The sequence below is a fragment of the Gymnoscopelus braueri genome (genome assembly GCF_963280865.1).
Source record: "Gymnoscopelus braueri genome assembly, chromosome: 11".
In the NCBI taxonomy this organism is placed as follows: domain Eukaryota; kingdom Metazoa; phylum Chordata; class Actinopteri; order Myctophiformes; family Myctophidae; genus Gymnoscopelus; species Gymnoscopelus braueri.
In genome coordinates, this window is record NC_137613.1 from 17495667 (window position 1) to 17510161 (window position 14495).

At 38.7% G+C, this 14495-nt stretch overlaps 2 protein-coding genes and 1 long non-coding RNA gene across 5 annotated transcripts in view; 2 read left to right on the plus strand and 1 right to left on the minus strand.

Annotated features, from left to right (window-relative positions):
• LOC308096086 (major histocompatibility complex class I-related gene protein-like) overlaps positions 1-14495 on the plus strand; it is a 73864-nt gene that overhangs the window by 27992 nt on the left and 31377 nt on the right. Inside the window, exon 9 of one of the 3 annotated variants that reach the window (XR_013934107.1) lies at positions 4432-4515. The exons of the other annotated variants lie outside the window; for them this stretch is intronic. The gene's annotated coding sequence lies outside the window, so the exon portion shown is untranslated. Of the gene's footprint in view, positions 1-4431; positions 4516-14495 lie in introns of those variants that run through there. 3 annotated transcript variants of the gene reach the window in all.
• LOC308096089 (uncharacterized protein) lies at positions 1140-4494 on the plus strand. The gene is made up of 5 exons (XM_080443373.1): positions 1140-1437; positions 2013-2120; positions 2220-2243; positions 3675-3723; positions 4361-4494. Coding segments are annotated over exons 1-5 (381 nt in total). The 5' UTR covers positions 1140-1238; the 3' UTR covers positions 4362-4494.
• Positions 11647-12670, minus strand: LOC308096094. The gene is made up of 3 exons (XR_013934110.1): positions 12569-12670; positions 11980-12069; positions 11647-11715 (listed from the first exon to the last, which is right to left on the minus strand). It is a non-coding gene; the product is annotated as an uncharacterized lncRNA (long non-coding RNA).

Consider the following 14495-nt stretch of genomic DNA (forward strand, 5'->3'; position numbering starts at 1 on the left):
ATGCTCTATACAGGCCACATTTCCCACAAGGAGCACAGGAATAATCTACAGGAATAATCTATCTAGTGTGTGTGTGTGTGTGTGTGTGTGTGTGTGTGTGTGTGCTTGCGTGCGTGTTCCTGTAGCTTCCATCCACACAATAACGTCAGTGGGTGTAGACGGATGGTCTGTTTCTCAGTGGTTATGAATATCAACCACTGGCACCGAACTGTAGTAGAATGATGTGTCTGGTACTTATTATACTGTCTGTCTGTCTGTCTGTCTGTCTGTCTGTCTGTCTGTCTGTCTGTCTGTCTGTCTGTCTGTCTGTCTGTCTGTCTGTCTGTCTGTCTGTCTGTCTGTCTGTCTGTCTGTCTGTCTGTCTGTCTGTCTGTCTGTCTGTCTGTCTGTCTGTCTGTCTGTCTGTCTGTCTGTCTCTCAGGTGTCCACATCTTCCAGGTGATGGATGGTTGTGAGTGGGATGATGAGACTGGAGACACTGATGGTTATAAACAGTTTGGTTATGATGGAGAGGACTTCATCTCATTTGACCTGAAGACAGAGACATGGATCACTCCTAATCCACAGGGTTTCATCACTAAACTGAGATGGGATCAAGAAAAAGCTCACATAGCATACCTGAAGCACTACTTCACCAGTGAGTGCATTGAAGAGCTGAAGAAGCTTGTGAACTATGGGAAGAAGACTCTACAGAGAACAGGAACAACAACATGATGTGATGGAGGCGTACTTAGATACATATGTTAAGATGTAGTAACATTACTATGAGAAGAACAGAACAGATACATGGTGATGTGATAGAGTTGTACTTAACATGAAGAGACAAGGGTTTCCAGGGGACAAGTCATATATCTGTCTCTTTGTCTCTCTGACTTACACCCCTCCATCGTATTGTTCTTCTTCTCTCTCTGCTTCTTTTTTTTCCCTGTTTGTTCATCCCTGCTTTTTTATCTCCCTTATTTTCACACTGTCTGTCACTCTGGATATTCTATGGATATGTATTGTCTCTGTCTCTGTCTCTGTCTCTGTCTCTCTCTCTGTCTCTCTCTCTGTCTCTCTCTCTCTCTCTCTCTCTCTCTCTCTCTCTCTCTCTCTCTCTCTCTCTCTCTCTCTCTCTCTCTCTCTCTCTCTCTCAGAGCTTCCCTCTGTATCTTTCCTCCAGAAGACTCCATCCTCTCCAGTGAGGTGTCACGCTACAGGTTTCTACCCAGACAGAGTCATAATGTTCTGGGCTAAAGATGGAGAGGAGCTCCAGGAGAACGTGGACCATGGAGAGCTCCTCCCCATGGTCTGGAACCTTCCAGATGAGCGTTGACCTGAACCTGACCTCAGTCAAACATGAAGACTGGAAGCAGTACGAGTGTGTGTTTGAGCTCTATGGGGTCAAAGAGGTCTTCAAGTACACACTGGACCGAGAGCTGATCAAGACCAACTGGGGTAAGACTGTTATTATAGGACTAAAGGAGGAATGGATGTGCTGCCAAAGAAGTTAGATCAAATCATTATTAACCTGACTCTGTCATATGCATTATGAATTGTGGGTAAAGCCAGACACCAATACATCTATGACTCATATAAGTTTAAACCAAGTTTCTACAGCCGATCAAAGAGGTCACTGGCTGGATCACATGACTATAATCTTAAAACCCAATCACAGATGTCAAATAGCCTAGACTAGAGTCAAAATGTACTTAAAGTACCAAAATTAAAAATATTCATTGTTCACAAGTCAAAATGTATAAAGATCTTTTGAAAATAGCAGATCTACAAGCTTGTAGATCGACTATTTTCAAATAGCCAAAGTATATAGGGAAGAATTGGTTAATGCGTGTTTTGTAATAATAATAAAGATCTACAAAGTAACTAGTAACTAAAGTTTTGGTAGTGGAGTAGAAGTAAAAGTACTGAAAATTTAAAATATTCCAGTCAACTAAAGATTCCTCAAATTTGTTGCTTGAGTACATTTACTTAGTTACTTTACACCACTGGTTTTCTGTGTTTTATTGCTCCAGTTAAACCCAAAGACAACATGACTGTCATCATCATCATCGCTTTGGTGGTTCTGGCTGTCATCGCCATCTTCGTTGGCCTCGGAGTCGTCATGTACAAGAAGAAGACAGGTGAGGCAGTAGAATGATGTACATTTTTGTTTCTCAAATTATATAATTTCATTCATATTGAGCTAACCACTGTGATATCTCTTTACCTCTTTATTTCAGCTTCACCTCCTCCCACTCCATCTCGTAAGTAGTACTTTATTTTTCACTTCACATTCATCTGGTCTGATAATCCACTAACCTCAAAGTACATTCAACATTACTGACACAAACAATTGCATTGAGGGGTAAAGAGTATCCTTAAATTGAACGTCAAGAGCAAATAAAAACGTCAATGTAACGTCTCTGTTGGGTTGCTGGAGACAATTGTCACCATATTTTCATCATAAGTCCGACTCCCATTATTCCGACTACGTGGCTTCCGCGTGCGGTTAGGGTTTGGTATAGGGTTAGTAACCGTCGGAATAATGAGCCGTTGGCATACAGTATAGGGGGACTGGCATAGCTGGCTCTTGCCATGACAAATAATGGGGAAGGGAAACCAAAGTAAAGGTATAACATATGTGTTATTACATTATTATAGTGTTTATTAAATAATCCCCAAAACATAAGGCTAAGAATCCAATGTGGTGTGGAGTCAGTAAATCAGTAGTGTGTGTCAATGTATGCATGAGTGGAATGTTGTACTGCATAGTGTGTGGATGGAAAATAAAGTCAAAACCTAAAGTAACAGAGGCACATGGAGAATGTATGGAGGCTGGTAGAAGCATGTTTGTCTTCCCTGGATATCTCTCTGGAATAGCAGTACATGAGCTGCTTTTATAGGCTCCTGAAGACACCGGCCCAGGTGCCCTCCAATGAGCCATTAGCAGGAATGCAGGTTGCCCCACCCTACTCACCTAGGAAGATGATTAGTAGCCAGGCAGCAACTCTATAGACGAATCCACAGAGCGGCAATCATAACTGCGGTGTCAAGCGGGTGCCGCTCCGCACCGCGACACTGCAGCTACAGTGTGTGTCTCTGTGGATTCGTCTATATAAGGAAGTGGGGCATCAAAACGACTGATTGACAAAATCAGTCTCAGCTCAGCGTTTCAATCAGACAGGCAATGCATTTGTTCATGTTTTCTGATTGATTAGGTGAGCATGTTTACATGAACAGAAAATGATAAACGTCTATGCAGCCACTGAAAACCGGGACATATTAGTGTTTTATTTCATTTCAAGTGAACCTGTAACCATGTGACAACCTCACGGCAGATAAACAAGCTCATAGCGCGGCACCGAGTGCCGTGCTATGAGCTTGTATATCTGCTATGGCACCCCCTTGGCGTGCCGTGAGGTTGTCACATGGTTACAGGTTCACTTTCATTCATACAACCGGGTTTACATACGTAAACATACGCTTTAGAGATATTTGTTGGGACTTGGGACACGCAGCTTGAAATCGAGGCAATCCCGGCCAAACCGGGGCGTCTGTCACCCTAGTTACATAACCACAACATAACCGTGTGTGTGTGTGTGTGTGTATGCATGTGTCATACAGTAGGTACTTAAACAAATACCAATACACCCCTGTTGATGGCGTATCCTAACTATGTATTTCTTACATTACAGATTCTGAGGTCATGATGAAACTGAATCCAGAGACACCTTCTTGCACATAGTAAGTCACTTTAATATTAGGTTGTGGTTCTCTCTTGTCCCAGGGGTTTCTATTCTAGGTAGTTCATTGCATGCTCTCAGTGGACCATGTCAAAATCTACAATGAAAGCCAGCTGTACTATGAGACTCCAGGACGAGAGCTTAGAAATATTATAAATTGGGCGACTCGATAGCCGAATGGTTTGGGCACATTATACCACAAAATGCCTTCTTCAGCATTCCCCTGGTTAAACTCCTGACTGGCTGCTTTGCTGTGTGTCATTCCCCTGCACTCTGTCTGCCTTTCCTGTCTCTCTCTCACTGAGTTATTGAAATAAAGCAGAAATGGTATGTTATAATTACAAGCAGCATTATTTAGATGTAATGATCACCTCATCCATTTGTTGTAATTGTATTGATTAACGGTTTAATCTGAGGTTTCCTGTGTTTCCAGGAAACCTCAATATTTAACAGTAACAGCTTTGATAGTTAAGAGAAAAAAAGTTAAACTGTTTAAATTAATCAAATGATGATATTTTTAACAGAATTTACACCCCCCCCCAACTGATAATATAATGTGTAATGTAAGTGATTTTTTGAATGATCAGTTGATTAGTATTTTTGTTTTCTCTCTCATGTGTTAATTCTTGTCATTTTAGGTTTGCAGACCACTGGAGCAAGTAGAGACGTTCTCACCATCTCTCTCTCTCTCTATGAATGCTGTGAGAAGTGGGTTATAAACCATTCATTCAACCATTTATAAACAAGGGTCAGTAATCCATTACAGTTGCAGATAAAACATAATTACATTATTTTTTCTATTCTATACTTTCAAAATAAAGGCAATCATTTGTGAGTTCAATTATAGACAACCACAATGCTTTTCAGTGTATTGTCAATGCTGACACGAAAATAAAACTGTAATTCGTTCATTCATTCATTCATTCATTCATTCATTGTATACATACATACACACTTATACATGTACACTTTTGTTTACACACTGTAACACATATGCACATCAACATAGAACATGTACATACAAGCATGTATGCTCACACATACACAATACTTATTTGGACAAAAAAAGAATGTGAGTTCAACATTGATTTCCCCATGATGTAAATAATTGAATTTTATTTTCCTATTGTGTTTTCACTGTGTGTTTTTAAACTTTTGTCTTAAAAAAAAGAAAAAAAAACGTTAATTGATTGGTTATGAGGGGATGTGTTTGATCTCTTTTAAGTTTTTTGTACATATTGAAAATAATGAAGAATGCTTCAAATATGTTAAAGACTTAGTACAGTACGTGTCTACTAAATGAAGGTCAGATGATTTGCATTGTTGTTGCATTCATTTATAGGCCTACTGCTAATTTCATTTTTATTAAAGACCCAAATACTGTTAACAGTCTGCCTCTTTCTTTTAGAATCATACATAAACAACCGTGATTGTGTCAAATATGGATATTGTCAGAGTAGTCAGTATGACCATATAAACTTTAGAAAACGTATCATTGTTTTGAAACAAGTCATCTAAATGTTAACATTATTGTTAAATTGTTAAACATTAAGACAGCACTATATAACCTTTTTAATTGATAAAATGTAATGTTGTCCAATCTGTATGGTAGAGTATGGTAATACAATATAACTATTAACTACATACTATTGGAGTGGTTGTATTGTGTCTCCCTACTCTTCTATTGAGACATTTAGATTGTGTCAAAGGTCATGTCTCACCTAGACACAGGATCTGACAAAACAATTTACATGATGGTTCAGCACTAGTGCAGGAAACCGGCTTCAAATCTGGGGTAGAAGAGGAAAGTTACATAGTGCCAAATTCACATTTTTCTTTGTTAAGCATCATAGGGACTACTGTATCCTTTCATTCAGGGTGAGATATGTTTTTTTTATCTTTGGTTAAACCTTCTGATGTGACACTTTGTGTGGTGAGTGGTCATAACTTTTGAAGTTCTATTATGTTCTATAAATAACATTCACATCACAACAGAATTGAAGTGGATGGTCAAGTTTGGAAATCACTTGGCACTGTGTTGGATAAATGAAGACAGTAGATTGATTACTTTAAAGTATCATGTTATCTTTATATACACTCTCAAACTCATAATCTCTAATCTCCATGTAAGAAACTATAGTTATCAGCTGCATATATCATTTATAATGTGAACAGAGGTAGGGTGTCACCGGTCTACACTTCACACATCAAATTAACCGTCACCTGCTCGCCTTAAAATATCCTAGTTTGTAAACCTGCGTGTGAACAAACAAGGTCTCTAGGATTCAGCAGAGGTGGTGAATGTCTTGTCTCTCCATGTGGGCTAAATGTGAACCGCTCCCTTCAGACCAAACATTCTGCCAACCAGAAAGTGAAACCAAACACACTCTTTTATCACGTTAGATTTAACAAAGAAAACTCCACCTCATGCATCTTTTTATTCATCTTATGTCCTTTCCATTATGCATTCAGATGTGTCATCTGTGTTCATGTGGTATATTGTGTGTGTGTGTGTGTGTGTGTGTGTGTGTGTGTGTGTGTGTGTGTGTGTGTGTGTGTGTGTGTGTGTGTGTGTGTGTGTGTGTGTGTGTGTGTGTGTGTGTGTGTGTGTGTGTGTGTGTGTGTGTGTGTGTGTGTGTCCACAAGGAGCACAGGAATAATCTACTTGATCTTATTATATTCTAATAATATTTCTATTATGGATATTCTAATAGTGTCCATCCATAATTACTGATGACTTTACTACTTAATGAATGTCATTCATTAAGATCTATTCAACTTCACATGTATTTTGTCTCCAAGGTTGACACTATGGTATTCCCGTGGATAAAAACTTGCCACACTGAATCCTATTCCTTCCTGGCAACAAATGATATCACAGAAGTTAGATTTTATTAGATATCCACTAGCCAGGTCAAAGGCCAGGGATGCTTTTTGCCTGTGTGTGCGTGCGTGCGTGCGTGCCTGCGTGCGTGCGTGCGTGCGTGCGTGCGTGCGTGCGTGCGTGCGTGCGTGCGTGCGTGCGTGCGTGCGTGCGTGCGTGCGTCCGTCCGTCCGTCCGTCCGTCCGTCCGTCCGTCCTACAGTATTTCATACTGATACAGCTAATAATCACTGATATTGTTGAATATTACTACTGGCTTGCTTTTATAGTGGTCCCTGTTTTTAGACGTTTGGGGGTCTGTCCTCCATCAAGAAGACCCTAAACAGTGCCTCTATAAGAAGTTGAGAGGAGGGAAGTAGAGTAGCCTAGGCAACAGGAAAACAGTAATAGTGATACTAGATGTCTGCACAAAACTAAACAGAGTTTAAGAAAGTGCACACATAGGCATATTCTACCTTAAACCGTAGTTGTGTTGTGTAACTTGACTTCAAATCTAAAAGATAACACTTTCGCTTGTTATCCTGTTCAACGCTGAACAACCGTATCCATTTCATTTTACATGCTTTCTCGTTACTATGCTGAATATTGATGATAACTGTAATAAATAAAGCCATACCTTGATGCGTTGTCGAAATTAAATCCCAAAGGTGGGGTGTCATGCAGAACATGACGCCACATCTTCACCTCACTTGAGTGTGCACAGCGTCTAACAGTGCACTGTTTTTGATTTGACTGTATTTCATACTTATACTTTCTTTCTTCAAGAGTTATTTATGAGTTCAGACAATATGGCTTGATTGGCTTTGTGTTGTTCCATGGCAACAGTGGAAAGCCCCTGCTATTCAACAATAGCTTTTTATTGATGTTTTTTGGCACACGTCCTGGTTGATATGCAATGATAAAGGTGCTACTATGGTTGACAGTCAGCACCATGGGAAATCACCACCACCACCACCTATCGACAACTTTAAGGGTTGGATGAGGCAACATCATGGTTATTTGTCAACACATCTACTGTCTGCAACGAAATGGCACCCAAAGAATCTAAATTCATGCTGTCGACAAAGCCAACAGGCCAAGCTGTGATGCAAAATGGCGGGCAGTGACGTTTCATCTGAATCGCTTACCAAAAAAAAAGAAGAAAAGACAAAGGACGTTATTATTGCACTGTAGTAATAGCAGCAAGTAATAGCAGATATACAGGCTCATAGCGCGGCACCGAGTGCCGAGCTATCAGGTTGTAGATCTGCTATTTTTTGAAAGATCGCTGCACTCGGTGCCGCACTATCAGCTTGTAGATCTGCTATTTTTGAATAGCCCAAAGAAATCTAAAAATGACACAGATGTGTTCCCCGGAATGAATGGGTTAATACCCAACATGAAAGACTAAAGTACCAAACTCCTCCCAGTATATTTATTTCTGCATGTGAAGTTTGGTAAAACAGCACCACAACAATGTACCAGTTGGCAGCAACACACATAAGATCATACCATACTGACACACTGGAAAACCCCTTCTCTGCTTTCTTTCACTTTCATTTAATCTGTCATGTTGTTCAGCTCCTGACTCAGCCAAGCTACGGCCAAGTGAATGCAAGAACTGTGGGTCTGATACAACGCATTTCATTAAATTTTAGTCTTCCAAAGGACTTATGCTGGGGTTACTGGTGTACTGGACACACATGGCTTTTCATGGAGATATCAACACATATCAGGATCAACTATGCAATATTAAATTTAATACAAATTTTAAGACACACTACCACAGATCTTCTCCTCTGGCAGGGAACTTTAAGACATCCCAAGGTTAAGCAATATTTATATTTGCTACTTGGCTAGTAAAATGCATGCAAATCATCTCTTAAAATAAAAAGAAAAGAGGGCTTTTCTATAGATACATTTATATGTATTTAGTGACGTCCTGTTGTACAGTATTTAACATCATTTTGCTGTTTAACACATTTTACTTTACGTGTTACAAAATCACAGTATGGCAAATGACAACCTACTGTACAGTGAACAGAATGCCTAGTAGTGAATCAGAACAAAAAAAACGTAAGTAATGAAGCGCTGAACATGTAAAGGCTTAATAGGTCTATGTGCTAATTAAGGGGGGCGGGGGGGGGACCTGGCCCCCGCTTCCAGCACATATTAGTCCTATCAGTCTTATGTATGGGTATCTGCCTGCAGATACATACAGTAGGGCTGCCTGCAGATACATTTTATACATGGGCTGTAGCTACCATGTATAAAATGTATTCCTACATCATTAAATCTACAGAAACTGGATTGTTCATAGGGAGGAATTAATTACATCCAGTATTTGTATAATACTGTACGTAAACTTAGTTAAACAGCATAATTATTTAAATTGCCTAAATAGTTTGAATGTAGTGTTAATATTATTGCATGAGTTTGTGTGATGTATCACAATTTGTATTCAGCATCACAATGCTGAATAGTGGTGGTGTTTTACACCTTATGAATTGAGCAGAGCTGAAACTCAGTAAAACGTTTTAAATGTACAACCAAGTGAAATAGAAATGGCCTGCATAGTGTACACAGCATAACCTGTTTGATTTGTGAAACCTGCATGCAGATCAAATAAACACATGGTATCCAAAATGAGAATGGTGAGGAGAGGTCAAGTATGAGGACAAACTCTGAGTTTAGGCAGTGGTCAAAGTAAGTAACTAAGTGCATTTACTCAAGTACTGCACTTGAGTAACATTTTCCAAATATTTTGTTTTTCAACTTTTTGGAAAAAATAGCCAATTTAACACTGAGGTGCCTTTTCTTCCTTGGTGCCCACCTATCCTGTTACCATTAGGCCTACATTATGTCAAACTCGCTGAATCTGCGGTTTCTAAATATAAAAACTCCTGTCTCTATTGTAAATAGAGACACTCAGTGGTGGAAAAAGTAGCTTACTCAAATGTTTTACTTACTTAAGTAAAAGTATCAATACTGCAATGCAGAAATAGTCTGTTAGTGGTGTAGAAGTAAAAGTACAGAACATTGGAAATACTTCGGTACAGAACATTGGAAATACTTCAGTAAAGTAAAAATTATCTCCAAATTGTACTTAGTTACTTTCCACTACTGGCTACACTACACAACACACACGCTGGGGGATCAAACGAAAAAGTCACGGTTTTGAGAGGTGTGTGGGGGGGGGGGGGGGGGCAACCACGTGATTTCTTGTAATCTATGGTTAGGCATAAACGAAAGTTAGGAAACCTTCATCAACGCTCCTGGCACGATAGACTGTATGGGCACAATATGGTCTTTGCTGCCATCCAGTGGTAGAAATAAGACATGAACGTGCTATGGAACTGTATCCAAATGTTGGAGTATCTGTACTTTTTAGTGTATTGTCCCCCCCCCCCCTCCCCCCAATTTCTTTTTGATTACTACTCGTGGTGTGTATGATGTTTTTGCATTGTATATTTGTTTGTCATAAAACATTTCGATGAATTGAATACACAGGACCCCAATGGAAACAAGCCATAGTGCTTTCTTGGGTTTTAATCCTTTTAGCAGACCTTGTATTTAATTTGTTTTACTTTATTTTTGTTGCAAACTGTTAATAAAGTATTTAATCAATCAGTCAATTAATCAATCAACCAACCAATCAATCAACTAATTAATTAATTAACTAACTAATCAATCAATCAATCAATCAACCAACCAACCAAACAATCAATCAATCAATCAATCAGTTACCACTACATTTCAAAGACAAATATTGTACTTTGACTCCACTACATTGCTATGACTGTTGTCTTTACACATATTTAAGCACCTTGAGCTTTTGGCTCTAGTCAGCTGTCGAACTTAGTATTTCTTCAAGTTTGACCAGACTGAATTCTCACAGGTCACCACTAGAGGATCTGTTTCACCTCATTTGAGATGGACATTAGTACAGTGTAATTCCCAACAAATTACAATCTGCAGCACTGCAAGTACTCTTCTTTTCACCTTTAATGAACTGAGTGGGCATCATTATCTCAAAATGAAAACATGCTATATTTCCTTGTCCAATGGCTGTGGTTCGTTGGGAATTAATATTCTTTATTGTTGTTGACTTTGTCTCTTTTTATTGAGTTTTACAGTGGTATTTCAATTGTACATCTCAGACTCGATGTGTTAATGGTCCTTTTATAAGATGATGACCTGTATGCCGAAATATAAATGACCCACACAAATAGTTTATATGATAATATTTTATAATACAATAGGCAAGAGAGTGCATGAGGGTGGTTTAATCAACCCCTAAAGTGTATATGTCAAAGACCTTCTTTCTTCTACATGTATTGCTGACAACAGCTGATATACGTATATGTTTTTCTCCTTTCCACTGTACTACGTTGCATAGAGGTGACCACCTCCTCCTTATAGTATATAAGTTTAAGTTATATTCAAGGTAAGCACAAATACATCATTGGAAACATAGTGGCGTCCACTGACCTTCATACACTTACTGTACCAAATATAAAAGGTACATATGAGCTATATAAATGTATATGAAGTTATAAAAAATCACATTATCTCATGCACAACAAACAAAACAAATGTATTTATATCTTTGGATCCTTCCTCAGAATATGCAGCAATGATAAATACAAAAAAGGAGAAGTGAATTGCTCCTTTAAAAAGAACATAATTTGTTACATTAATCAGGTGATGAGACAGACATTTCTCAATATACTTTGATTTGGACATTTCTAGACCAACAAAAAGAAAAAGAAAAAGAAAAGACATAAAATAAAATAAAAACACTTGTTGTGCATGGAGGAGCCTGACAGACAGCAGACAGAGGCTATACCTGTTTGGGGGTCCTCCTTGGCATGGAACAGTTTGGGAACCCCTGGTTTACACACAAGGAAAGTCAAGGCTACAGGATCACACAGGATAGGGATGTGATCATCAGAGAGCCTTTCTGTTACAGAAGTCACAACTAAACCTCGCTCCTATAGCAAAGGTTTGCTATGTGTGATCTTCATTTGATTATGATTGACGACGCCATGCTCGATCCATCATGGGACCCGCTGTAGTGGCTTGAGAGTGACATGTCAGTGGTGGCTTCGTAAAAGTCAGAGTCCGGGATCTACGAAAAAGGAGATAAGCAATGTACATCACCAAGTGGCAAGTGCTTTACAGAACAAAACACAATTTAAAACTAACAGACATTCTAAATGAACAAGTTAATAAGACAGAATAAGACAGAATTAACCTAAACATCATTTTTAAGAGAACAAAGTTACAGCCTAGAAAGAAAGGATCTACTGTCCATTCTTGTGTTAGTAGTTTGTACTGTACTTCAGAACATATTTCTACCTGAAACGCTATTGTATAGTTTTAGGAATGATACCTCAGATAGTGATACATCCTCAAGGTCAGATTCCAGGATCTTAGATTTCAGGATCTTAGATTTCAGGATCTTAGAAAGAGTTGGATGGACCTGGATCAAATAATTAGCAAATTATTCATTGAAATAGTAAAAGATTACACCGATGGTTGACGCTTTCCCCCAAAAGGCAATACGATAACTGCCAATTTGGTACTCTAGCACAGTGGTTCCCAAAACTTTTAGCTCAAGAACCAAAAGAGAAATGAGACGTTTTCCTGGGTCCCCAACTAGTAAAAATAGTAGATCTACAAGCTCACAACGAGTCGCTTCTCGCTGCGTTGTGAGCTTGTAGATCCGCTATTCTCACAACTTCTTAAACGTTTTTACACTTATTTATGGAAATGATTTGATTATTCCATTTTATTTATGTAGCCTAGTACTTTTGGAAAATGTTGTAATTGTTTTTAATTGATGAAAACTTGTGATTTTTTTGTTCCATCCATCTGTTACTTCAGAAAATCAAAGTCTAAGAATAAACAGTAACAGGGATATTTGACAATGGTTTGAATACTACTTGTTGCCATTGAGTGTAGTAGTTACAGTAGTTTACCTCATTGTCTGGTGGTAAATATACCAGATGTTGTTTAGCTTGTTTTCTCGACTTGGACTCAGTGTCCTCAAAGGCCACATAATGGATCAGTGTGTATAATCTGGACAGACAAGAAACAGACAATCAAATAAAAAAATGTTTTAAAAAAAAGTATGGATTTCAAGGGCATAAAACATTGGTAAAACATTACATTTCTAGATGGACCACAATGGAAACAAGCCTCCTGGGGCTTTTGTGTTATCCTTTGACTGTACTATCTGTATAGTTAATAAACATGTTAATAAAGTATTCAATCAATCAAAAGATCATTCAAGAGAGGGCAACAGATCATCGCAAATCATGTGAAATAAAAGTATACCTCTGGTATAATAGAGCAGTCTCGTAAACAATAAATACGTTTTACATATTTTGAAAATCTGTGTTTGTAACAGATGCAGTGTGTGGTCACTGGTGAACAAAGACAATTTATAACACGTGACAACAATCGTGTTGATATGATTACTAAAGCATGTTGACAGGACTCGTGTCAACAATTTTCGTCAGTTGGAAATACATTAGTTTTGTGGCAAAGCACAAACCTATGGTGCTACTGAGGTGAGAGAACAGTTTGGTTACAATGACTAGTCGATGTGTGTGGTGGCTGGGTCCTTTTCACCTTCAAAGTATTTAGATAATAAAAATACAAATAAAAGCTACGTCTTTTTTGGTTTATTCCATTTGACGCCTTTAATTGATGATGCTGTGTGTTTAATTGTTGCCAATAAAGTCGCAAAGAAGGTCAAGTTAATTGGGCAAATTCTGATTCTGGATTGATGGATGGATGGAATTTATTTGGTATAAACTTTATACAAGTAAAATACAACATAAATCATACCAAGGATAACACTGTGTTTGAATGTGGTCCTCAGGTGGAAATGGCATATACTGTATTGACGGTGGATGTATATTCTGTACTGAGCCCAATCTTTCAATTTCCTTATGACATTTTATGAGGTGTGATAATTTTACACTGAATCAGAACATAATTACTGAGAGCGAAACAAAGAAACGTGTCTGATCCAGTGAAGCAGAGGTGCTCACCTGTGATAGAGCATGGTCAAGAACTGAATAGCGATCAACAAGGCAAAGCTGAAGAGAGACATGAATGCAACCGGGTCGATGTGCATGTACTCCCCGGTGCGTTCCAGAGTCTGGTTAAGCTTAGGGATGGGAACCTTCAGGTTGATGAACTGGAGGATAAATGCTGCCACCAGCCACAAGGAGTTGGTGAAAAAGAACACAAAAGACACCTGCATGACAGAAAAATAAGATTACATTCTTATGCTTGTGGCCACAGACCAGCCAATATAGTCTATTATTAATGAGATTTCACTCTACAGTGGGGACATGGTCAGGGTTCCATTTGTTTAAAAAAAAGAAAAAAAGAAAGGGGGATTGTTGCAGCTCTAATCTCAGAAATAATCCACAATCCTTTAAATACTGTATATAAAATTATTAATCAGTGTACATTGTGGTGCACAATGTAGGCCTACACTGAATATCATCCACAATTTCTGGATGTGATAATGCAAAAGGTTTCCATAAATATGTTTCAAGTTGCTTCATTTTGGGACATTTTGATACCTTGTTCCTGAGTTCTCTGAGGCTGTTGTTGATCTTCGTCTGTTTGTCTTTGTCCTCTGCCAGTGGTTCAAGATACTTCTTCTGTAGTTCCTTCCAAAACTCCTCCTCTTCCTGTGGAGAAACACAAAGCCACTCTTAAATGAGGTGCAACACCTACGTATACTGTAGGCCTACTGTACTGTACTACTGTACACCGTGGCGCATCTGGCTTTGTCGAGCGTCTATTCGAACACAATTGGCCCGTGTTCGGGGGAGAGAAGCCGGGCAGGGCGGGTGGTATCATTGCACGTATTCCTACGGGCTG

What these genes read in the sequence shown, in the direction of transcription:
- LOC308096089 (XM_080443373.1), top strand. Translation starts at nt 1,239, where the DNA reads ATGGAGAGGAGCTCCAGGAGAACGTGGACCATGGAGAGCTCCTCCCCA. An exon ending in CATGTACAAGAAGAAGACAG is followed by an intron (nt 2,121 to 2,219) that starts GTGAGGCAGTAG and finishes TCTTTATTTCAG; the next exon opens with CTTCACCTCCTCCCACTCCA. An exon ending in ACCTCCTCCCACTCCATCTC is followed by an intron (nt 2,244 to 3,674) that starts GTAAGTAGTACT and finishes CTTACATTACAG; the next exon opens with ATTCTGAGGTCATGATGAAA.